The 25,230-nt window shown below is 51.7% G+C and overlaps 1 protein-coding gene across 2 annotated transcripts in view; it reads right to left on the bottom strand.

Moving 5' to 3' along the window:
• Sufu (SUFU negative regulator of hedgehog signaling) overlaps positions 1–25,230 on the bottom strand; it is a 91,422-nt gene that overhangs the window by 4,635 nt on the left and 61,557 nt on the right. For both annotated transcript variants that reach the window (XM_051199702.1, XM_051199701.1), the window contains exons 9-11: positions 11,284–11,418; positions 9,378–9,516; positions 1,279–1,347 (exon numbers count right to left, since the gene is read on the bottom strand). In XM_051199702.1, the coding sequence (XP_051055659.1) occupies positions 1,279–1,347; positions 9,378–9,516; positions 11,284–11,418 (343 nt within the window). The remainder of the gene's footprint in view (positions 1–1,278; positions 1,348–9,377; positions 9,517–11,283; positions 11,419–25,230) is intronic.

Genomic DNA, 25,230 nt, shown 5'->3' on the forward strand with positions numbered 1-25,230 from the left:
CTTTCCAAAGCTCCCCTTGGCTCCTGTCTCTCTTGCCTGGACTGTCCCCTCCCGCCCACTCAGCACCCAAGCTCGAAGCAGCAGCTTGGCATAATGCCACTGCAGTGTGACAAGACCTCTCCGGAAGCCCTTCTGGGCAGCTGGCTTTGGCCTGACTGAATGGGGGAGCTAGGCCTGTGAGGCAGTGACTTGTAGGGGTGGCCGACTGGCACAGACTGGGTGCTCGATAACCCTGGAATACATAAATGAATTAATTGATCAAGCCGGACCCCTGGGGTGGGGGGCAGGGAAGACATGGCTGTTGGGGAGTTTCTATCTACCGAGTCCAAGGCTTGTGTGGTCCTGGGAGAGCTGGCCCCTGGATACTCCTGTCTGGCCCTGGCTCCTGGAGGTAAAGCAGCTCTCTTTGCCTCAAGCACATTAGGGCAAAGGGAGGGAAGGGTCAGGCTCTTCCACAGGCAGCTGGGGGGGGGGGGCGGCGGAAGGTTCTCTGGAGGCCTGGGAAACTTGCTAATGTTCTACTACCCCATGGAGCACTGAGGGCAGGAAGGCTTGCCTGCCGCTGCCTGGGTGCTGCTGGTTAGTAGGAGGCAGGAGGAGGAGAAGGGACTTTCCAGGATGAGGTAAGTCCCTGCGAATGAGGAGGCCAGGAACAAGGAAGAAAAACAAAAGGGATTATGGACTCCATGCCTGCACCCCAGAGAAGGAGCCAAGGGGAGGGAGGCATAACCCCACCTGGCCTGCCAGTTCCTCAGGCTCTGAGCTGGCCAAGAAGAGGCTGAGAGGGGCAAGCTATAGCTGGAGAAGCAAGGGAGTGTGGCTCTTGGGTGGCCCAAGGCAAGAGCAGGGGTCCCCTTCTGCCCACTAGAACTCCCCAGTGGAATGTTCTCTGGCAGCAGACATGGCAGCTTTCTGTTCAGAACCTGCCAGGGAACAGCAGGGGCTGGGGAGAACTCTAGCCTGAAGGCCCTGGCTGCTTCTTCAATGAGGGTTCTCAAGAGCTGGCAATTCAGTTTGCTGGGTGTCCTCACAAGGGTGTGTGTGTTTGTGGGGTGGCAGGGCTGGTTCATAGAAACAGAAGAAAAATAAAAGTCATTTACCTCAGCGGCTCCTCTACACATTATTCCTGCACTTCAGAGGACCGCCCATAGAAGTGTGAGCATGTACACACACACACACACACACACACACACACACACACACACACGGGTGCACACCTCTGCACACAGATCTATATGCCTAGGATCTCTCTCTGAGTGAGAAACCAAACAAGCTTACTTCCTCTGGAGAAGTCAGCTCCTCCAAGTCCTCCAACATTTTCTCTACAAACTCTTCCGTCAACAGAATCTGGGAAAGAAAGCAAAAGGCAGGTTTTTATTTGAAAAAAAAATATATATATAGCCCTTTTGCCAACTACCGAGCTAGGGATGTTTCTTTTCGTTATGGAGGAGGGATGGCCCATTGACTGGTTCCAGTGACAGAAGGAAGTACTTGACACTTCTGAAAAAAATTGCACACTCTCAATGCCCCCCCCCCCAGCTTGCAGTGGTGGCTGGAGGAGGGCAGAGAGGTAGGGTGGGCAGTGGGGAACGGGGTGGCATCTGGAAAGTGGGCAGTACTGACCTCACTAGGGAGACGGGCGGCAGTGGAAACCGCTTCTTTGGGCAACAGAGAAGGACAGGAAAGCCGAAGGCCATGGGAGAGCCACTGCCAAGGTCCTTGCCTGATCAGGCTCATGTATTCCCACCCACTTCTCCCAACCATGTAGGACAAAAGGACTCTGTTTGACATTGGAATACAAGTCCTGCCTGGGTTTAATGTGCTCCAGTGGTGAAGTCCTGGGTCCTATCCCCTATCACTGCGGGGATCGGGACAGCAGCTAAAACCAAAGAACAAATCTGAGCTGCACAACGAGAGCCTGCCTATCTCTTCAGAGACGGGATGGGACTTAGAACTTTTCTTTCCAGCCACAGGTCATGTCTCAGGGATGTCCCTGTAGGCCCGGTCAGCAGGCATGCGCTGCTAGACTTCTGAGATCCATCTTCTCTGGTGTCTGCCTCCTCCTCACTCTATCTACCGCTTTATCCTGACTCTTGTTAGCACAGGCTTTGATGTCCAACACGGTCCAGAACCACTATTTGGCTGGATTAAGCACTATCCTTATGCCCTAAGTGAGTGTTCTCAGCCAAGAGGAGCATCCACATGACTCAGAGCTCTGTCAAGCCTTCCTCAACTTGATGGCCACTTTCTCAACTGATGGCTCTCAGGCGCCCTGCTAGCCCAGGCGGAGCTCATCCGTGTCTTTCTTGTAGATTCTGGCCCTTTCTACTCCACCCTCCCTGTCCTTGTCCACAGGGCCTCTCCACTTCTCTGGCAGACCCTGTGCAGTGCGGAGAGGAAGGACAGTACTGGGTAAGCCCAACTGAAGGGCTCCTTTCAAGCCCTCCCGTCAGAAGGTTGGGAATTCAAAACTTGAGAAAACGCCCATAAAGTTTCCCTTGGAAGCTGATCACCTTGTAAGGGTAGGAGTTTCCGCATCGTGACATAAAGTGACAGGGGAAGGAGACAGCCAGGGGGGTCAAAGGGGCAGAGCAGTCGATGGCATGGTGTTGACAAGTGAGAAGAGGAAGCTCTAACATCCCAGACGCTATGCTGACTGTTCTCTCAGTCTCCTTCCAGATGGGGAAACTGAGGCACCTACCCCGTGGGCCAAAGCAAGACCACGTGTCATGTCTTGGCCTGAAACCTGATGCCTTACACTCTCTTAGGTGGAGGACACTGACTCATATGTTCATTTCTTGGACAGGCAAGCCTATTTCCCACCCAAGCAGCGGCTCCCTAGAGGAAGAGGACCTGCCTTCCCAAAACAGGAGAACACAGGAATGGGGGGGGGGGAGACAGAGGGACAGAGAGAGAGAGAGAGAGAGAGAGAGAGAGAGCATTCTTTTTCCTCCTCCAAGCTCCCCAGAGGGGGCTGGCTGGCTCTTTCCAGTCTGTCTGGCACTTTCTGGTCCTTGGCCACATCCAGTCACACCTGGCCTTCCTTCCTGGAGCCTAAACCCTCCTCTTCTCATGCCATGGGTCCCCTCCCCCAAGCCCAGTTTCTGCACTAGTTATCGCCAGTCGGCTTGAGTAATAGAAAGTCACATTCATATTTTTGGCATTTCCGGGGCTTGTTGCCATCTCTGTAAATGCTAGCACAAACACAAGCATACCTGAGACCCAGTTATATGACAATGACTCCAGCCCTGGCCAGGCTGGGTTCATTTCTAACCCACAAATAATCCAGAGGGAGGGGCTTTCTCCACACCAGTGATAAATAGGTCTGCAACTGTAGCACGGGGGTAAAATGGGGTAGGGGAGGGCTTCCAAGGACCGTGGCCACCCAAGGAGACTCCCAAGGGTGTTTTCCACAACAGGAAGGTGAGGCCACCAACAGTCCAATCCTAAGCCAGGGCCTCTGTCAAGGGTCTGGGATTGGTGAGTTATGGAGGCTTTTAGCAGGGCTTTCACCAAGTGTGGCATCATCTGTGTGTGGGGGGAGGGGATGACAAGGCCCCCAAATGGGGACAAACCCTAGGCTGTTCCTTCATTTTCACTTTTGATGATTTGCTGGAAACCACATTGTTTTAAAAGAATTAAAGGGGAAAAATTATACATGAGATCCACATGATATTAGGGGTGACATTCTCAGCAAAGAAACACGACAGACTGTCACAGCTCCAGGCACCTGATTTAATTTCCTTTGGGAGTTAAACCTTAGAAGCTTGGACTGAACAAACAGGCCCTGTTCTCTGTAGATCTGAGCTGGAGCTGAGAATGTTAACAGATCTTATCGACAGGATACTGCAGATAGACAGCTATGATGGAGCAGCTCCTGGGAGCTCTCTCTGGGAACAGACTTGCTGTTGTGATGCCACTGTGGGAAAAGCCTGTGCAGGTCTAGGGCCTGGGCTTCCTGAAGCTCACTGTCTCCTTGGAGTGTCCAGCCTCTGCCAATCACCAGAGTGGTAGCCGCCTTCTATGCAGGCTCTGTGCTATGCTGCTGCATATCTCTTCATTCAATCCTGTGATGGGCTTGCATATCCACGTGCAGATGGTTGGGTCCTCAGGAGAAGGCAGTCTCCTAGGCTTCAGAGCAGTGCCTGCCCAGGTGACAGAACATGCTCTTTTCTTGTCTGGAGCTTTGTGTATGTACGCAGGGCTGACTTCTGATAGGGGTAGGGAAGGGAATGTAGCTTTTACCAATTGCCTGAAAGACCAGCACCGTCAACCCCAGCCAGGAGTATGTATGTTCTCATTTCAACAGGGCTGGAACCCGAGTGTCACAAACACATAGCTGCTAACAACAAATAAAAACAGCTAACTGAAAGGGGAACCATGGTATGTACCACTGAGCCATCTTGCTGGCTTGAGTCCATACTTTTTTTTTTTTTTTTTTTTTTTTTTTTTTTATCAGGGTCTCTCTATTTAGTCCTGGCCATCCTGGAGCTCCCTATGTAAGCCAGGCTAGTCTGAAGCTCAGAGACATTCCTGCCCTTCCCTCCTGAGCATTGGAGTTAGGCATGGGACACCATACCTCACATTTGAACAGTTCCTCTAGCCCAGAAATAATGAAATCATCAGTGATTACTGCACCCTATGCATGCATGAGAAGCTGGCACCAACAGTCCTTGGAGGGAGGAGACGCTAATAACAGAGGAAGGGACCCTGGCCTAGTCTGAGTAGCACAATGCCCTGGAGGGCGCTGGAGAACGCGGTGATGCTGGGCCACAGCTCTCTGGAGCAGTATACCCAAGGCATCCCAAGAGTCACAGTGAGAGGAAGTGCTAGGAGAGGCCCAGAGGAGGAGAGGGCTGAGCACAGGATCGACCATCAGTGGCTGCGGCTCTACCATGACTGGACTGACTGAGGACGCCATCAATGGGAAAGAGGGTTTGGGATCCAGGCTCTGCTTGTAATTCACTCCAGTGGGCTCACATCACAGGCCATGTGCGGTGCAGTTGGACAACCTGGCTTGTTGGTGGCAAGAAAGGATTGTCAACAACCTCTCCATTCTCCAGGCTCCAGCAAGTTCCAGAAAAGTGGTCTTTTGTCAGGGCCTGGCCTGGGCAGGCCCAGCTGTGCTGCAGGCAAGGGCTAGACTGCTACAAATCTGACACTCATTCCAAGGTCTGTGGTCCACAGGCTTCTGAGTGGCTGACAATGCCTTTCCTTCCCCTCAGAGTGACAATTCACACTTTGTCTTGGGCCTAGTTTGCTCCTTGTGTTGTTCGGCTTCCCAGCAAGTTTGGCTCCCCCCCCCCCTTCCGTTTCTCCAGGAAGGAAATGTGCTCTTTACAGAGTCAGGGCCTGCCAAGGAGTGGCTTTGGCCCCCACGATGGCATGAGGTAAGGACTAGCAAGGGCTCCTGTCAGCTGTCCCCCTTCCCCCCAAACTCAGGCAGACAAAGGCCAGAAAACAGCCCGTGGACACTCCCGTGCTGGGAGGGGTAGAGGCACGTGTCTGTGAGCAGTGGGGGCACTCTCTCATTTCCTGCTCGGGGTGGGTGGTGAGAGGGTGGCTCTGGAGGCCAGAAGCAAGCTGGACTCCTGCGGTTGACACTGTAGGGAATTAGAGTTTGCTTTAAACCTTAACAGGCACAGGCCTGGACAGTGAGGTCTTGAGACAGCTCAAGCCAAAGTCTCCAAAGAAGGCAGGTATAGCCAGGCCCACTAGTAGGAGAAACGCTAGGCAGGCATTAGAAAGGGGATTCCAGGGGCTGGGCTGAGGACTCCTGGATGGCCACACATAGCATCCCAAAGGGCGTATAGGGACAGAAGAACACAGGGCCTTGGCTGAAGGAATATGGGGAACCTGTTCCTGGGCTGGGTAGAGTTTAGCTGTGGTTTCGAAGCCTGGCTGGGAACATCAGACCCCACTGGGAACAGCTGTGAGGCCTCTTCTCCCAAGCCAGAGACCTCCCATTGGGCTGCTGGGGAGTGGCTGGGACTAAGGGCGCCACCTGGGTGAGCTGTCAGACACCACACAGCTGAGAAAGCATTTCAGGGCCTAAAAAAAATAATCTGATGTTTGGTGATATGCCCTCTCTATGACCTCTGGGACTGAAGCTTCCCTCCTTCAGATTGCCCTGGCTAGGAACTGACTCAGCTCTGGGCGGGGCTCTGCTCAGAAGACTGACAGCTCAGGGTGACTAGGCCCCCAGTGAGGGGGTACTAGGGGTAGGGGAGGACATCAGCAGGCCTGCTACAGGGTCTGGAGACTGTCTCAGGAAGCTCTGGACTTGGCTTACGGGCTCTATGACCTTACCGGTGACACAAGGCGGGATGGATGAAGCCAGGTCTCTAGAAATTACAGAGTATGGCCCAAGCCAACTCCTAATGGGTGAGTTTCCAACTACACCTGCCCTCTTCTTCAGGCCCTGGGTCCCAACGTCCCCAGGCCTGGGCCTCCCTGAGTTGGTAGAAAGCGGGGGTCCAGGTGGCAGGCCAGAGATGAGCGAGGTACGGAAGCCTGTCTGAAGCCACCCCACCAGCCTGGAAAGGGGCTTTGGCTCTCCAACCTTCCCTTTCCCTTCCAGTCCTGCCTTCTCGGCACAGGGGGAATGGAGGCCTTGCCTTTCCCTAAGAGATAACAGGCCTGGGCTGGCAGCCAGGACGGGGTGCCAGGGCTGGGAGTGAGCACTTGGAAGGCTGCTGAAGGCTGATGCAAGGAAGTCTCGATGCCCTTCCCACTTGAGCTGTGATTCACAGCAGCCAGGGGACGGAAGGCCAGGTCTCCGGAAGTCCAGGTCTCTTCATCCAATGCCTGCTGCTCTCAGCTGGCCCCTGCTCCACTGCCTGCAGCAGGCCTGGGCACACAAGGCTCAAGGAGCCGCCCCAGACCCGGAGAGAGTGACAGAACCCTGTAAAGAGCAGGTGTTGAGCTCCTCCCTCCAAGCAGGTCTCGGTCCCTTCTTGGCACAGTGGGTCTTGATCTGTGACTTCTGAGTGGAACCTCAGGTCCTACTTGGGAGACAGCTGGCCCTTGAGAGGCAATCTATAGGCTCACAAGCCATTACAAGCCTAGTTCCCACAAGCTGGGGACTGCCTGTGGCCACAGAGGCAAGACCTTAAAGGGAAAGTCAGGCTAACAGTCGAAGCAGAAAACGCTGACTGCTCTCGGGAGGGGAAGAGAGCTGATGTGGGTGTTGGCTTCACTGCTGAGAACCCGGCTGGCGGGGGCAGGTCAGATGGAGAGTTTCCCAGGGCTCCTTGCAAAGAGCCTGAGAAACCTCTTGGTGATCAAGGGTGCGTGCCTGGAGGGCGGGACCTGAGCCAGACTCCCCAAAGCTCTCCTGAGGGGCAGCCTGTGGTGGACCACACTAATGAGCCCAGAGCAGGCCTTTGATTAGGCAGCTCCCAGCACAGCAACTTGATTGAAACATGCCGAGGCCAGCAACTCGTTCCCACCACTCCCTGGTTCCCCGGGCAACAGCCCACAGGAGGGGACTCAAGTGCTGGGAGGCAGCGGGTGCCGAATGTCCCAACTCACTGAGATGCTGCCAGCATGTGTCGGTGGTGGTGTGCCAAGAGTGGGGATGCCACAGCCAGGGGATTAAGAACTTGGGAATTGGGTGGGGTGCAGGAGGCTTCCTTCCAGAAGACTGAGGGGCTGCCAGACATCCCCAGTCTTCTGGGGGCCCAGGGTCCTGGGCAGGCTGAAAACTAGAGACACTGACTACTGAGCCCTCAGGCCCAGAAGATGTTCTACAAAAGATGACAGACTACAAGGGCAGACACTCTCCTTTAGTCAAGGGAGACCCATTTCCTAATTCCCTCCAAATGTGCTTCATCTACAGACACATACACTCATGAACCACCAGGACACTTCTGCTAAGACCTGCTGGTCTTATGTCATTCACTGGAATGATGATCTGTGAACTCTCTGTGGCTGGGGTCACCTGAGGGGGGGTCCCCATCTCCCACCTCCATATTAGTTCTGTTTAAGGGTAGAGACCTGCATCTCTGGTTGTCAGTAGAGACGGGGTGGCAGCATGGGGACATGGCTAGGGTGAGGGATGGGGGTGTATAAGAGGCTGTTCCTACTTGTCCTGGGCTCATTTCAAATGTTACACTTCTGAGCTTTTGCTACAGTAACTACCACCACGGACAGAAATCTAATGTTACCAAGTGGGACTTTTAAAATGTATTTATAACTTTATGGTTCAAAGTAATTTTGTTATGAAACAATGTAATAACAACAGTGGAAAAAGGCAAGATAATTTATGGAACACAATATCCCTAAAGCACTAGCTTCCATTTCTACCTCTGGGCTTAGCAGGAGAAGAGTGGTTGGTACCCTTCCTTTGCTGTTTGTTTTAATTAAGGGTTAGGGCTTTGGTGGGGGCAGGGAGGAGGTTGCTCTGAGAGAGGGCATCAGCTGCAAGCAGACACAAGCAGACAAAAACATACCCACATTAAGAGTAGTGCAGACCCCAGACTGGGTTACCCACAAAGCTAGAGTAATTCTCTCCCTTTTTTTTTTTTAACTGCAATTCCCCCATGCATTTCTCTAACCCACCACACACAAAGCTTGGGTACCTTTCAGATGAAGGTCAGAGTCTCTCTCCATAGCTCCAACTCCCTTTCTTTTTTCTCTTTTGTAGCCCTAGCCGGCCTCAAACTCACAGAGATCCCCCTGCCTCTGCCTCCCAAGTGCTGGGATTAGAGGTGTGCGTCACCACATCTGGCCCTGACTCCTTTTCTTGATATTCTTGTGAAAAGTGGGTACATTGCTTTCCCCTTTCTCTGAAAGAGCAGTATGGCAGACCAGGCTAGTGACCCTTAGGGACCTGGGCAGGGTGGGCACTGCAAAGAGGCTGATGGCTCTTAACCCCAAGTGCCATGCTGAATATCAGCTCTGATCCTTGCTCCAAGCAGGAGAGCACAAGGCTCTGGACAGGCCAGCAGGTTCTGCCCAGTGTTTTCATCAGGAGCAAAGGGAGCAGCTGCCACTGCTCTGGGAGCTCTGGCCACCGCAGAGTTCACTTCCTATGATTTCTGCTGGTTTCCATATTGTCACTGAAGGGTGGTATCCACACGTTGTTCACCCTCCATGTCTTGTATCTTGATTCCCCAGGGTATGGGAAGTGTTCTAACCCTCACACCTGGGCTCCCTCTGTCATTAGAGGGCTCCACCAATGGCAGGAGAGAAATCACTTCAGGGGATGGGAAGCAGAAGTCACCCTGCAGCTGTGAAGACAGAGAGCTCACGCTCTGAATCCAAGAGGCAGCTCCTAGCTCAGGATGGATGCCACAGGGAGCTGCCCTGGGAGGGAGGGCAGGCGGCAAGGAAGCGCGGAGAGAAAGAGAGAAAGAGAAAAAGGTGCCTCTCACTTGTAACCAGGGTCCATGAGCTGCATAGGGATGCTCCTCCGTGGCAAAGGCGCCTTCCACTCCCGTGGACACAAACGTGATAGCCATATCACCTGTGATACTCTTGTAGGTGAAGTGCCGGCCATGCAGGAGTCTGCCCCTGGGGATGGGAACATGGAGACAGTGGAGATTTGGGCCTAGAAACACAGTCCCTAGCCAACATGCCGGGCCTACAGAGCAATGTTCCCTGAGGCAGAGCGCCCAGCCAGCACCCTCCTGAGGGCCCAGCTGCCCACTAACAGGGACTTTAACCCAGCATGCTCACTGTAGCACACCAGCGGAAGGCTCTGAAGGCACCCTTCCGCGTGTTCCTAGCCAGTGGACACTCTAGGGCAGAGCTCAAAGGGCCTCGGGGCGGGTGGCAATACTGAGGCCAAAGAGTGGACGACAGTGTGCCAGCGCCACGTCCACAGTGCAGAAGGACTAACGCCTCCCAGGAGGGTACTCTGTGCCATGCACAGGCTTTCCTGCAACATGTAAGCGGTTATACTGGAGGCAAGGAGCAAATCTTTAAAAACACGAAAACAAAAGTCTGAAGTCAAGCAGGGTCACTGTAAGAAGTCACCATTACTCCCCAGGCTGGAGGAAGGGCCCCAAGTGGCAACCAATGGGCAGGGATGCCAAGCAGTAAAGGAGGCAAAACCGGCTCTTTGTGCTCTCAGGCTGCTTCAGATTAACCCTTCCCCAGGCTAAAAGCCCAAGCCTGTGTCCACCAGCTGGTAGACAGACACAGCTAGAGTCTGGTGCTGGCCCTTCACTCAGACCACTCAATACCTTTGCCCTGAGGCTCAGGGCAGCTGGCTCAACTCACACACCACCACCCCCACCACCCCCCCACCCCCCGCTCATTTCCCCAGGCTCTTGGATCTGGGGGCAGGGTTCAAACCTCTTCCTTGTCGCTGTCCCCTTGAGTTTGGGGGGGGGGTTCTTGTAGCTTCTTGTGCTAGCAAAGTGAGAATGGAGCTCAAAAGGGGTTGGAGGAAGTCAGCTAGCTGCAAGAGATCCAGCCTAGTGCAGGGTTCTGCCTCTCAAAGCAGAAGAGACACAGCTGGGCCTCTGGCCCCTCAAGGAGGTTGCTGGGCTGGTCACTGGGTTTTGTGAAGAACTGAGTGTCTTGCATGGGAAAAGCATCAAGCAAGAGGAGGTAAAACCCAACCTATCAGAACCCTGGGTCCTGACAGCTCAGTGTGACCTGTGACCTAGCTTATGGGATGGCAAGGCCCATCCTAGAATCACTTGGTCACTTGACCTCCCAAAGGGGGGCACAGCTGAAGGACACATCCTGGACAGCATCTACTCCCCATGGAGTCTGACTCTTACACTTCTCAGAGAACCAGAGGATAAAAAGGCCAGGTGTAGGGCACACACCTTTGACCCCAGCACTCAGAGGCAGAGGATCTCCGTGAGTTCAAGGCCAGCCAGGGCTACATAGTGAGACCCTATCTCAAACAAAATGAAATACCAACTCAGATGACAGACCAATGTGGGGGCATGCTATGTGACTGGGGGCCGTTACTGCTCTAGGTTAAGAGATGCAGAACAGTCCTCTAGGGGCAAACTGCTGGGCCATCGGCCTTGCTACTTTGCTGGAAGACTGCTCAATCACCTGCACTGCCCAGTCTTGGATGGGGGAGGATACTGCAGGGGCCAGTGACTCGGAGACCCAAAGTCCCTCATTTCCTACACAGGCCCAGAACAGAGCTCTCTTCCATCCCCAACCCTGAAGTCTGCTTAGGTATCAACTGCCCACAGATATCCGTCTCGCTAAAATGGCTAGCCTACAGCTTTACATGACCTGTGTTTGGGGAAGGCACACTGCGGAGGCTCTGAGCCTGAAGGGTACTGTGGAATGGCCTTTTCAGCTCACCTTAGACAGAGAGGAATGAGGGCCCCTGACTCCTGGTTAAATTTCAGATGTACGCTCTCAAGTTGCCGAGTGCGGATCAACTCGTGGGGGATAATGGCCGTGGAGCTGTCACTTTCCAAGCTGTCTTTGCGGCTCCTGCAAAGCAAGTAAGGAATGGATTAAACACATGGGGAAACCCGCAGGGAGGAGCAAACGGGACTTTCTGGCTGAGTTCCTGGTTAGAAACTATGGTGCCTGTTAACTATGGTAACAGCACCCTTCACTATGCACTAGCCAAGGGCCAGCAAGTGTCCAATACTTCTTGCTGGTTGTGTATGCCTTCTGATGCCCATGGGATGGGCACACTGAAGTAAAGTGACTAAGCTGCATGTGTAGGGTGCCCAGCCAGTGCAGAAGAGGGACTGGCCCTTGGTCTGAAGCCAGTCAGGTTCTAGAGCCACACCCTTGGCCAACACACACAAAAGTCCACATCATGGTGGCTTGCTTTGCCCTGTGAAATTAACAGGCACTCTATGCAACCTTTCTTTCCCGCCTTGAAGTCCTGAAGACTCTTAGCTGTCTCCAAGGCTGACACGGGACAGCAAGTCCAGGAGCTTCTGCAAGCAGACCTTGGGGTTCTGAGCAAACACACTCCTGCACAGGGCCAGACAAGGCAGTGAGTGATGTAAGCGGTCTTCTACGCAGAGGGTAGCACAACCCTTGCTCTGGAGTCAGATGCATGTGGCTGGGTGACGTGTTTAGCTGAGCTTCACTCGTGTGATGCACGCATGGATATGTGTGTGGTGTGCTGCATCCGTGGTTCAGTGTGTGTTGTGTGTTTGTGTGCATGTGTGTAAGCCCTGATCTAGATCTCTCCTGATACTGACCTTGGCCACTTTAAGCTGTCAATCATTCATGCTCTCTCCAGCTCAGCTCCCCACCAACAGCTTGTCCCACAGCTGAGCTGGGTGCTACTGGGTTCCTTGTCATTCTGTTTTGCTTTTCAAATTCAGCTGTCCTTACTGACCTCCCAAATCTTCCCCAGTAGGAAAAGAGGGTCATCCATTGATTTCATTCAAAAGGCGGGGTTCTGGTTTGGGCTGTGAAACCCAGAACAATTCTTCAAGTGTCCATCAAAATACCAGGTGAGGGGCACTCTTTTTTGTTTTGTTTCTGTTTTGTTTGTTCATTTCTAATTCAAGCAGCAGGCAGGAGCCACTCAGGATGTCTGAGTTGAACAGCCATTCAGGAGCAGGCCTCATCTTTAACTGAGCACCTGGCAGGCAGAGCCCCTCCCTGGGGAAAGCAGAGCAGTACTGGCAGCCAGGCAGTGGCTCAGCAGCTCCTGTCCCCAGCCAGTCCACCCCTATGTGACTGCTCTGTCACCAAGGCTCCCCAAAGCTGCCTTGGGAACTGCCTTCCCCTTGGCAAGAACTTCCACAAGACCTGTGAATGAAGCAAACACTGGCCAAGAGGGTAACGGCATTTCAAGACTGGAGAGAAACTCAACCTGTTTCATTTACCTCTTTCCTTTTCAAAAAGGGGGTGCATAGCCAAGGCCAAACAAAGAGCATGTCTGTGGCAGGCCAACTTGCGAACTGTGGACTTCTAACCACTTCCTGTGCCGGCCTCCAAGGAGGGCAAGCCCACATCTCATGCAGGCACTACTGCCGGGTTCAAAGGTGATAATGGGTGCTCCTGGACTCCAAACAAGAGCAGAGCACAGGAAATGACATCATCCACGTTTGTCAAGGGCCTCCTCTGTGCCAGGCTCTCTCACAGGTTCACTCAGTGGGACCTCACAGGGTGCACGGAAACCCTTAGCCCTTTTACAAATAAAGCGAGCAGAGATACCCTCAAGGTCACAGTGGAGGCGCTTTACTTTTGGGGGTGCTGGGGTTAACTCAGTGGTTCACACTGAGCCACCGGGCCCCACCCTGAGCCCCACCCGGAGCCCGAGCCAGGATGTGAGGCTTACGCTCACTCCTATGCGCATCTGACAACAGCTCCATCCTTATGCTGTCATGCTGTCCCGTGGGGCCCAGGCCTTCTCGAGGACCCCCAGCCTCAGCAGGCCAGGCAAAAATGCTCATGAATAGCCATGGGAGGTGGGGTGGGGGCTGGTGGAGAAGAATCACACAGTACACAGGGCAGAGAGTCTCAAGCTGGAGGGAAAAATAAATTGTTGAAAGTCAGCTAAAGTCACCTTGGTAACTGCCACAACACACTCACCCAGAACAGGGACATCAAACCCAACTGCTAAGAGCTTTAAAGAAGCAGCAAAGAACTTAATCATCTGAAGAATTAATGTGACAAGTGCCCACATTTACACCTCCCACCAACCTTCAATCATTTGAGAAAACATACTTTAATCTTTTAAGAAAGAAAAAAAAAATCTCAAAATGCTAGATCTGCATTCCTGGAGCCTGGGTATTTCCGGCATGCTAGCTGTTTCAATGGCAAGGCGGCCGCTTCACACTTGCAGGGGCCCAGCTTTCTGCTGATTTGTTTTTTCTGGACATCGATGCAGAAGCATGAATTATTTGTGTGGGCCGGGTGAGGTATTAAATCTGCAGCCGACACAGGTTTGCAATGTTTTGCATGGTTGTCAGCTTAATCTTAGTCATAAAAAAATAAGTAGTGTGCTCGGCAGCATGGCCTAATTTTTCAGCCGGGCTTCCTCCCTGGGTTCTCCATAGAGCAGAAGGTAGAGGTTTTTTTTTTTGGGGGGGGGAGGCTGGCAAGGAGAGGGGCTTCTGGGGAGGCATAGGGGACATGGAGCATGCTCTAGGAGGCAGAGTGTCAAATATCATGGGTTCACACCCTTGGTGACCTTGGCAACTGACACCTTTTTCTTTCCTTTTTTGAGACAAGGTTTTGCCAGGTAGCCAAGGCTGTTCTTACTTTTGTTACATGTATTTAGTGTGTGTGTGTGCACAGATATGCCAGTGCACCCAGGAGTCAGAGAACAACTGGCAGGGGGTGGTTCTCCTCTTGTACTCAGTCCCATCAGGCTTTGTGGTACCTGACTTTATCTGTTGGGTATCACAGCACTCCACCCTCCAACTCCCAGGCTGGTCCTGAACACATACCCCCTCCTCTTGACTCAACCTCTGGAGTGCTGGGGTTCTAGGTGTGCGGCACCATGTCCTTTCCCTAAGCTTCATATGCCTCCTACATGGAAATAAGGAACAGTAGGGTCACTATCACGTTTAAATGAGATGAGTCCGAGGGGGCATCTAACAGCGCAGGGGTACCACAGGTGTTTCTAGTTCCTCCTGCGAGAATGGTGATGGCTAAAAGAAACCTGTTTGAGTAATTGCTTCAGGTCCTGGCCAACCACTGGACTCTGGGAAGGCCGGATTACAGAAAATCCCTCAAGGCTTCTGGCTCCACTGAGGGGGATGGTGGCCAGGCCATCTTGCAATCTGCCTTTGCAATTCTCAAACCACCAGCCCTTAAGCAGCCCTCCCTGGCAGCCTTTCACACCCCAGAGGCTGCTCTTGAATCCTATCAACAACCTCTTTTTTCTTGGCTACGTGGCTCTAACTTGCAACTACATTCTTGACAAGGTTCTGAAATCCTCCATCCGTTCAAGCCACCCTCCCTTGGATTCATTTGAGCTCGTCAAAACCAGAGTGTCCCGTCCGGAAGTGAAGTGGCATGTGTGGAAATAAATACAGTGTGTGGTCTAACCAGTGCAGATCTCAGAGGCTCTGTGATCTTGTCTGGGGCAGTTTATTTCTATTAAAACTGTCATCAAACTGTCTTTCTTTGTAACCTCATCATACTACCAACTCACACAGCACTTCCCTGTCAACAAAAGCTTCAGGGTTTCTCCCATAGGATACCCTCTGCTCTGCTGTCCAGTGTGTGCTGTGGGGCATCTGAAGCTAAGATCTGCCTAGAGTTTCTAACTTGCTCTGGCATCCATCATCCCAGCATGCCTTCCTGGCTTCCCATCACTGACATAACCGATCGACTTGCTACCAACATTCGCAACCCAGTCATTGATTAAACTGAGAACAGCCCCAGGCTGGGCAGATGGATTGGCAACACTGCTCTTTAGGTATGTTCATCTAACCGACTGGAAACAAATCCACCTTTCCCATCACCCTCCTGTGAGCTCTCTGGACATTTCTGTCTTTCCTGTAATGATGTCAGAGCACATTCAAGATGTCTGGCTAAGTGCTGCTTAGGCAAGGCACATCTCTCGTCTTACCAGAGGCGAGCACTATGCTTGACGTCGTCTCTTGGGGCTGTTTCCCTGACAGCATTCAAAGCTGTCCAGAGTTTTCCTGAGCGTGCTCGCAAGCTGACTGACCGGTCCAGACACTTTCTCTTGGCACCCTCAAGTGTCATACGTGTCCCTCTGCTGGTACCCATCCCCTCCACTCCCCAGATGACCATGGCTTTCATCTGTCAATTCTTCCCGTGCTCTGGGAGCCCAATGCATGCGGCCTCTGAGAGGTGAGCGCATGGTTTCTCTCCTGTGCGGCTCTCCCTAGGCTGATAATCATTTGTTCAGAGATGGAAACTGGGTACAACCATAGCACAGTTTGCTTCCTTGTCGCTGCTCAGTGCTACTCCGTCTAAACAAGGCCTGGGTTTTCTTCTTGCTCCAGAAAATGAAGTCCTTTATGTCAGTCGTAATTAGTCTTTCAAGACCCAGTCTTTGTATGTCAGCTTCCTTTGCTTTTTTGTTTGTTTAGTTTCTGTTCTTTGGAAACAGGGTTTCTGTGTAGCCCTGGCTGTCCTGGAACTCACTCTGTAGCCCAGGCTGACCTCAAACCCAGAGATCCCCCTGCCTCTGCCCTCAGAGTACGGACTTAAAGGCGTGCACAACCATGCCCAGAAAACCTGAGTTCTTTTTGGCCCTGCTATTTACACCTGTGCTGGTATAACACACTTCACCTTCTAGCTATTATTCAAGTTATTTTAAAAATGTAAATTAGGTGCTTAATTCTCTACATACCTACCCCTGGTATTTAGAGGAATCATGCATCCTTTTGGGTGAACTATCCGAGATAATGGTGGGATTTCATTTTTAAAAGTTGTTATTATTGTATAATGTGAGTGCCATGGTGAGCATGCAGAGAAGGGCTCTGGCGGCTTCCTCTTCTTCCTTTACATGCGTTCTGTTGCCAGTGTTTCTATCCACTGAGCCATCTCACGGAGCCAGACACCTTTGACCCAGTGTAGACAATGGCGTCTCTTCATATACATCGACGCCTGTCATTTTCATAACAACCTATAAATAGGAGTTATTTCCTTCACCTTAAAGATGAAGAAATGGAAACCCAGAGACCTCAAGTCACAAACCCGAGTCACGCATGTGCACATAACAGCTGAAGCAACATGCCAGTCTTCTGACACCAGCTACACCATTACCAGAGTTAAAAAGTCTCCCACCTCACAGGGTGGTGGTGGCAGCGGCGGCGGCGGCTCACGCCTCTGATCCCAGCACTCGGAAGCCAGAGGCAGGCGATCTCTGTGAGTTCAAGGTCAGCCTGGTCTACAGTTTGAGTTCCAGGACAGCCAGAGCTGCTACACAAAGAAACTTTGTCTTGAAAAACAAAACAAATATAAAATCCCCCCCCCAAAAAAAAAAACAAAACTTCCAACCTCAGGAATGGGAACCAGGGCTCAGGTAGTGAAGTGCTGTGCTGGCCACACGAACATGGGGACCGGAGGTCGATCCCCAGGCATCCATGTGAAAGCTGGGCACATGGGGGCTAGAGAGGCAGCTCAGTGGCTAAGAGCATTCACTGTTCCTGCAGAAGGACCCCTATTTGGGTTCCCAGCACCCATGTGGTGGCTCACAACAGCCTGTAACTCCACTGCTAGGGTGAGGTTGGATGCCCTCCCATATTCATGTGGTAGAATACGCATTCGGGCTCACACATTTAAAAAAATCTTCAAAAGCTGGCAGAAGCAGCACATGTCTGTAACTCTAGCACTGTGCAGGGCAGACAGGTGGAACCCTGGAGCTCGCTGGCCAGTCTATTCAGTCAATCTCAGGGTTCAGCGAAAGATCCTGTCCCACACAATGAGACACAGGGATAGAGGGAAAGACGCTCAATGGCCATCTCTAGCCTCTTCTCTCTCACACACACAATTTCCCACGCCTCCCCTGACTTTACTAAGCAAAGTCCAATTATGTAGGCAAAGTTGACCTGGACTACCTATGTAGCCTAGGCTAGCCTCAAATTTGCAATCCTCCTGCCTCTACCTCTCAGGCTCTGGGATTACAGAGCTGTGCCGCTACACTGGGCTTCCCTGAGCTCTTAAAAGAGCCGAGTCCCTGGAACACAAGACCATGCTTCTAGAAAAATAGATATGGCAAGGCTAGATCTAATACCTGCCTCTCAGATCGGCGGCTCACATGAGGCTGGCATTTTGGACTGAGGTCTACAGAGGAAAAATGAACTGGTCTCATTTTTTTGTAAGCCAGCATTTTCCAACCTCTGACAAGAACTCCCTTTCCACCGAACACCAAAACCCCTGAGGCAGTGGGGTTGCCCTCTGGGGGGTGGGGCAGGAGGAGGCCAGGGCCACTCTGACAGACCTCTGGGTTTCCCCTCCTGAGCTCTGCCCTTTCTTCCCAGGCCGTGCCAGCCATACCTCATCACACTTCTTGATGGTTAGGAGTAGATCCAACTGAGTCCCTCATTCCACAACAGATGCTCGTAAGGGACAGTCAGAGTGTTCTCTGCTGGTCACCTCCAACTCATGTAGACGCCAGGGAAGCGTACGTTCCCTCGGGCTTGCCTTTCAGGAGAGTGTTTTTTGTTCTTGTTTTTCTTTTTCTTTGTTTTTTGGTCTCTTCCTCCCAGGTCTGGGACTAAAGGCATGCACCACCATACCTAGCAAGTATAGTGTGTTTTCCCCTGGAACGCAGCATAAGTCTTTCCAAGGGCAGGGCAAGCTGTAACAGCTGACATAACATTATTTCTTTTTCTTTTGGTTTTGTTTCGTTTGTTTTGAAGTGGGACTCTCCACTGTAGCCCAGATGCCTTGAACCCATAACCACCTTGGCTAACCTCTTCAGGCTTCCTGCTGCATCTGCTGAATGCAGGTATGGGCCAGCTCACCGTTTCCTCTTCGAAAGTTAAAGAGCCAAATGGTCCTACAAGGCTCAGGCTGCCGGCAGTTCTGCAGGTTCCGCTCAGAGACAGTCTTCTTGGTTAGCTGCTGCTGCGCCGCCTTCCAGTTTCAGGGTCTGTACTGTCAGAGCGTCTCCCTTGACTCTGGAACCTACATTAGCCTTCATTAACCCATCACAGCCTCCTGCCTCACCCTCCCAGTGCTAGGGTCACAGGCGTGAGCTCCCACACCTGCCTGTTCCTTGATGTGTATTTTGCGTGTCTGTACATGTACGTAGGTCAGAGGTCATGCTGGGGGTCTTTCTCAATCACTATACATTCACCTTATTTTTTGAGACACCCCCCCCCTCACTGAACCCAGAGCTTGCTGATTTGGCTAGAAGGGCTGCCTCTGGAAGTATAGGTGTGTGACTTTCTTTCCTTTAAGGTGTATTTCACTTACAATCATGTGAGTATCTCTTTGTGGATATATACATAGGTGCAGGTGCCTGAGGCCAGTAGAGGGTTAGAGCCTCTAGAGCTAGAGCTTTGAGGGGTTGTGACCCTTCCAACGCGGGTGCTGAGAACTGAGCTTGGGTCCCCTGAAAGAGCAGCATGGGTTCCTAACCACTGAACCATCTTTCTAGCCACTTCCGCGTTGTTCAAGGGAGGCCCTTGAACTCACTCACTATGTATAGAAGGCTGACCTTGAACTCACAGAGATTGGCCTGCCTTGGCTTCCCATGTACTGTAACTAAAGGTGCGTCTGTCCTCCCCCACTTGGTCTAATTTTTAAAAATATCTTACATTTTTATTGGAGTGTGCTCACACACACACACACACACACACACACACGCACGCACGCACGCACGCACGCACGCACGCACACGCACGCACGTGCGCACAGGGGTCATGAAGCATTGTAGAGGTCAGGAGACAACTTCCACTAGTTGGCTCGCTTTCCCCACCATGTGGATTCCACAGATGGGACTCAGTTCACCTGAAGTTTTGAGACTGGGTCTTTCATTGAACCTGTGGCTCACGGACTTGGCTACACTAGACTGTCAGCAGCTCCAGGGATCCACGGGCCTCTGCTGCCCAGTGCTGGATTGCAGACATGTACTGCATGTGGCGCTTTTTCTGTTGTATTTTTTTTTAATTGAGCTATGCATTTCCCCCACTGCCCTCCCCTCACACCCTCAATTCACTCAGCAGATCTTGTCTCTTTCCCCTCCCTAGGGGAAAAAGGACCTCTTGAGGTCCTCTGTTACCTAGCTTCTCTGGGGTTGTGCTCTGCCAGGCTCTCACATGAGGGCTGGGAATCCGAATGCAGGTCCTCAGAGTCATGGCAAAGCACTTTTCTGACTGATCCGTTGCCCATCTGATCTTCTTCTAATTACATTTGTGCCTTTGTTGTATATGTATGTTTGTTGTATGTAGCCATGTCTGGAGGTCAGAAGACAAGTTCTGGTGGTCAGTTCTCTCATTCTACCATGTGCGTTCTGTGGATTAAACTCATGAGCAAGCACCTTTATTTGCTGAGTCATTTCATGGGAAACACACACACACTGACACACTCACACTGACACACTCACACTCGAGACAGGGCCACGTAGCCCTGGCTGGCCTGGAGCTTGCTATGAAGACGAAGCTGGTCTCAAACTCACAGATAACACCTGCCTCACAAAAGAGTTCCCTATGTTGTCTATATACTTTACTTTTAATTGTCAGCATTTCTCTTTGTTACCCCCACCCCCAGGGTTTTTCTGGGTAACCCTGGCTGTCCTGGAACTCACTCAGTAGATCTGTCTGCCTCTGCCTCCCAAGTACTAGGATTAAAGGCGTGTGTCACCACAGCTCAACAAAATTTTTGACTTTTTTTTTTTTAATAGAAAAGGGTTTGCCTAAATGTATGTCTGTGCACCGTGTGTGTATAGTGTGCCTGTGGAGTCCAGAGGGGGGCACTGGGATTGGAGTTACAGTCACTTGTGGGTCACTATGAGGCTGCTGGAAATTAAACCTGGGTCCTCTGAAGAGCAGCCATGCTCTTAACCAGAGAGCCATCTCTCCAGCCCTGATAGCCAGCTTTTCTTCTCTCCTCCTCCTCCGTCTTCTCCTCCTCTCCTCTCTGTCTGTCTGTCTCTCTGTCTGTCTTTCTCTTGCCCACACCTTCATGGGTTCCCGGGGTAAAATCCCAGTTTCACTCTACATCCATATGTAGATTTTCAGATATCACTTATTCTTTTTCACTTTCTCTGTTTTCCTTGTTAAATTCTTTTTCTTTTTTCCCCCTTTGGTTTCTCTGTGTCCTGGAGCACTCTCTGTAGATCAGGCTGGCCTTCAATGCACAGATTCTTTTTCTTTTGAAATTTTATAATTCTTTAAAACACTGATGTTACATTTCCTGTATTGCTTATTTAATTCTATGTGTGCAGGTGTTTTGCCTGCAGGGATGTCTGTAACCATGCACATGCTGGTGCCAGCAGGGACCAGAAGGGAGCATCAGATCCCCTAGAAGCAGAGTGACAGAGGGTTGTGAGCCACCATGTGGGGCTGAGGAACAAACCTAGACTTTCTACAAGAGTAACACATGATCTTAACCACTGAGCCATTTCTCTAGCCCTCTACATTTATGCATGTGTATGTGTTATGTTTGTACATGCACACACAAACCACAGCATGTATGTCGATCAGAGGACAATCTATAGGAGTCTGTTCTCTTCTACTGTGTGGATCCCAGGGATCCAACTCAGGAAATCAGGCTCAGCAGCAAATGCCTTAACTGCTGCACCATCTAATTATTATTATTATTATTATTACACTTATTTATTTATTGTTTGGTTTTCCAGACAAGGTTTTTCTGTGTAGTCCTGGCTGCCCTGGAACTTGCTCTATAGACCAGGCTGGCCTTGAACTCTGAGATCCGACTGCCTCTGCCTCTTAAGTGCTACCATCTGACATTTATTTATTTATTTATCGAGACAGACCATTATTTATCAAGAACTACCATGCCCTGGCTTGACTCTATATTTATAAAACCTGGGCAAGAACACTCTAACATGCGCAGTGAGGACAACAGGAGCCCCACACAGGTGACAGATAAGAACTACCTACTCAGCCTCAAGAACCAACTGTCCCGCCCAGGGTTCTGCCGGTGTATGGAGTGGCTTAAACTTGATCTTTGCGCAAAGACCTTAGCAGTTCAGAAATGGACCTAATTCGTCATTCCCTCAGTCTTTACCACCTGTCTAAATAACACGTTCTATATTTATGCTTCTCACTGTATAACGCGGCTCTTCACACATCCTAGCACACCCTTTCCTTCCGGGGTCAAGATGAGACTCCTGGGTGGGTTCTGGTGCATCCTCTGCCTCCCTACCCACACTGAGACTGGAGAGGTCTTAACTCCCCACATTCATAGCACCAGCAATTTTCTATCCATGGCAATGGGGGAGGGAGGGAGGGAAGAACCAAGCAGTTGAAATTCCTGTTAGCCACAGACCTCGTCCTGTGACAGTCGTGACGTCTGCACGGGCCACATGACCTAAGACCTTCTCCTTGGGGACACCTGGAAGCAGGACATCAGGCGTGGCAACAAATCAGAAGTGAAGTACAATTGGCTGGCAGAGCCCAGCCCCACCGCTGGCTGGCTTCGCTTTTTGCCTGGGAGATTATTCCTGTTGCTGATGGGTGCTCTGGACTCTCACAGAAAGAGCCACTTGTCAGTCTCCCCCAGGCAGGACTGGGAAAGGGTGTGAGGCGGAGGGAAGCACAGGGCTTCGGATCCCAGTCACGCTGACAAATTTCCTGATGGGATGAGATCAGCAATACAAGACTACACAGTATTGCTGGGAAGTACCAACAAGCAGACAGGGAAAGGTAACGATTAGAGGCCACCCCACAAACGGAGTATGAAGGTGAAATGGCAGGGCCCAGGCACTGAGCTCTGGGACATTCTCTCAGGACCCGTCAACACCTTTGGCTTGGGAGGTGAGGCTGGGTAGGACCCCTGTGAGCCCACTCTAACCGGAGACCCTGAGTCACTTCCTTCCCTCAGCTCTCCTCTTTCAATCAACTTTCCTTTTTCCTTCCCCGCAGTAGCGACTCACGCTGAAGTGTTGGGTGACACTGAGGATCAAGGATGGAGGACAAAAATACTTTTGATTGTGCAACTCGGGGGAGGGATGCAGGATTTGCACCAGCCGGGAACCTTGAATAATGGCCACAGCTTTGTCTCTTTGGAGAAGTGGAACAAAGATGGGAGTCAACACTTAAGTTGAGCCGGGCGGTGATGGGGCACGCCTTTAGTCCCAGCACTCGGGAGGCAGAGGCAGAGGCAGGCGGATCCCTATGAGTTCGAGGCCAGCCTGGTCTACAGAGGTAGTTCCAGAACAGGCTCCAAAGACACAGAGGAGTCCTGTCTTGAAAAAACAAAACAAAACAAAAGTTGACCTGTGTCAGATTTCCTGAACTGATGTCCTTTGCCCTTTCAAGTGTGTTTTCTGAGGAAGGCTACAGACGTTTAGCCTGACAACCTGGTTCACATGAGGGACTCAGAAGGAAGACCCTAGTCCAGGAAGCAGTGAGCAGAGAGGCCCTGGTGTTTCCTGTCAGCCCTGAGGAGCCTGGTGGAGGCCCCAAAAGCAGGGTTCCTTCTTTCTGGGCTTTCTCTCCAGGGCAAATGACTGTACTCCGCCAGTATGGGAACTGTGAATGAAGCCACCGTGACAGAGTGGCTCCAGGCTGTCTACTGCCCTAACACACAACCCCGACAGCAGGGCCATCTAAATCTGTCCTGTGTGCAAAGCGGTACCACAGCAACCAGCTTCCCTGCCTAGGAGGAAACTCACCTTCCCTTCACCCGAATCCACCGGCAAGGCAGATGAGAACCAGAGAGCTAATTACATTTCATGGGTCCCATAGGCTGAGCAAAACAAAACAGTTTTCTCTGAAGGACTACTCCCCAGCCAGGTCACAAACTATTCAAAATGGGAATAAGAGGCAGCAAAGTCACCCTGTCCCAAGGCCAAGCAAATGGGAGCAGAGACTCTTAGAGCAGAGTGGGTATGGCGGTCTTCCCTGTAACCCACTACACAGGGGGCCTGGGCCATTGGCTACTGTGAGTTCCATGCCAACCTGGGCTACAGAGACAGACCCCGTCTTAAGCAGAAAGAAATAAATAGAATGAAAGAAGAGAGGGAGGGAGGGAGGGAGAGATATGTACACGTCCTTGTGTGTCTGTGTGTATTTGGGAATCTTACAGATGGACTGTCACAACAGGAGAATTCATGCTAGGAAACAACCATTCTCCAGGCAATTAAGGGGAGGGAGCATCCTTATAAACTTCAGGTGCTAGTCTAGATGGACAGGGACCTGGCTGAGCAGTGATATTGTTTGCCTTTGAGAGGCCCCCTGATCACCCTAGAGCCCTCTCTCTCCAATACACCCATGCACACCCGATGCCTGCCCCTCTCTGGGAAGATGCAAGACCCAGAGGGCTTTTGTGGAGCTCCCCTCCTCAGTGAGTGAGTCACGGGCTAAGTGAGGCATAGAACACTGCAGGAAGTTTATGGAAACAGACTGTCCCATGCACACACTTGACCACACATGCCCGCCTGTCACCATCACAATGGAGAGGCTGGGAGCTAATGCCAGAGTCTGGCTGAGCAGGGACCTCAGAGAGACAGGACGTTCAGTGACTGCCACCCTGGGTCCCAGAGAGGGCTGGCAGGCATAGCTTTGGCCAGGCTGTCTCAAGTGGCACACAGAGCGGCTTCCCAAATTCACCCGAGCAGGCGGCGGGAAGGGAGGCGCCAGCAAGCCGAAGGAGGCTTTTCTCAACTGGTCATCTTGGGAAAAGGCAGATACAAATTTCATGGCTGGAATGCAAGGGTTGTGAAATGCTGAAGACGCCCCAAAGAGGGCCCAGAATGCTCCTTCCAGGAAGGCAGTAGGAGGAGGGCTGGTGGGAAAATAGGTAACGCAGAGGGGCTACCTTCTGGGAAGCAGGAACTAGGGCCTTCAGAAAGGAAGAAGTTTCCTGTTCCTGAGGTGGGACATGAGCCAGAGATAGGGTTATGTTTGCTTCTGAAGAAGGAAACAAGGCCTGCTTCAGAAAGTAATTCTGCTATAAATGAGCCAGTTATGATGACAGAGCTCATTATTTCTAGAATCACCGGGGCTAATGAGAGGTCCTCCTTACAGTTAAATAAACCCAGTCATCTTCTAACATGTGCCCAGCTTGTCCTCAGGGTCATGTGAGAGCTTGTCCCTAGTCATGCTACAACCAGCTAGTTAACACGAGTTCCCCAGGTGAGATCATTATTACCTCAGAGGCATGGCCTGCAGGTCCCCAGAGGGTCCCTGAGCACAGGGCAAGGGGGCCCACAGCTGTTGAGATGGCCTTGAATTACTTATCAGCTCCCTGTATCTCAAGTGTTTCTTCTGGAAAAGGGAACTATGCAAGACTATTTACTTCACACAGTGGCTATGAGGATGAATTAAATCAATATTGGTATGAACTGTTGGCTGCTATGGATGTATGAAATTAGCCCAATTCCCCAAGTAGGCCAGATCCAGTTGCTGATGCCCAGGCCTGATGGGCTGTTCTAAGCTGATCCATCCCCGTAACCTCCCAGACCCACAGAGACCCATGCATCAGAGCTGCCCAGACCAAAGTCCTGACCAAGGGGAACTGGACAGGCAGAGAAAATAGGGTCCTGCTGTGATGGCAGCTCTCCAGAGGGAGAAGGACAAGTCCGGTGCCAGCACATTTGGGACTGGCTTTCTCTGTCACCATCTTTATGGTGAGTGTGAAATGAGGTCAGGTCCCAGAGTGGGCAGCACAGATATTACAATGGATCTTGCTATTCTCTGCTGAGTT

The sequence above is a fragment of the Phodopus roborovskii genome, unplaced genomic scaffold (assembly GCF_943737965.1).
Source record: "Phodopus roborovskii unplaced genomic scaffold, PHOROB, whole genome shotgun sequence".
In the NCBI taxonomy this organism is placed as follows: Eukaryota; Metazoa; Chordata; class Mammalia; order Rodentia; family Cricetidae; genus Phodopus; species Phodopus roborovskii.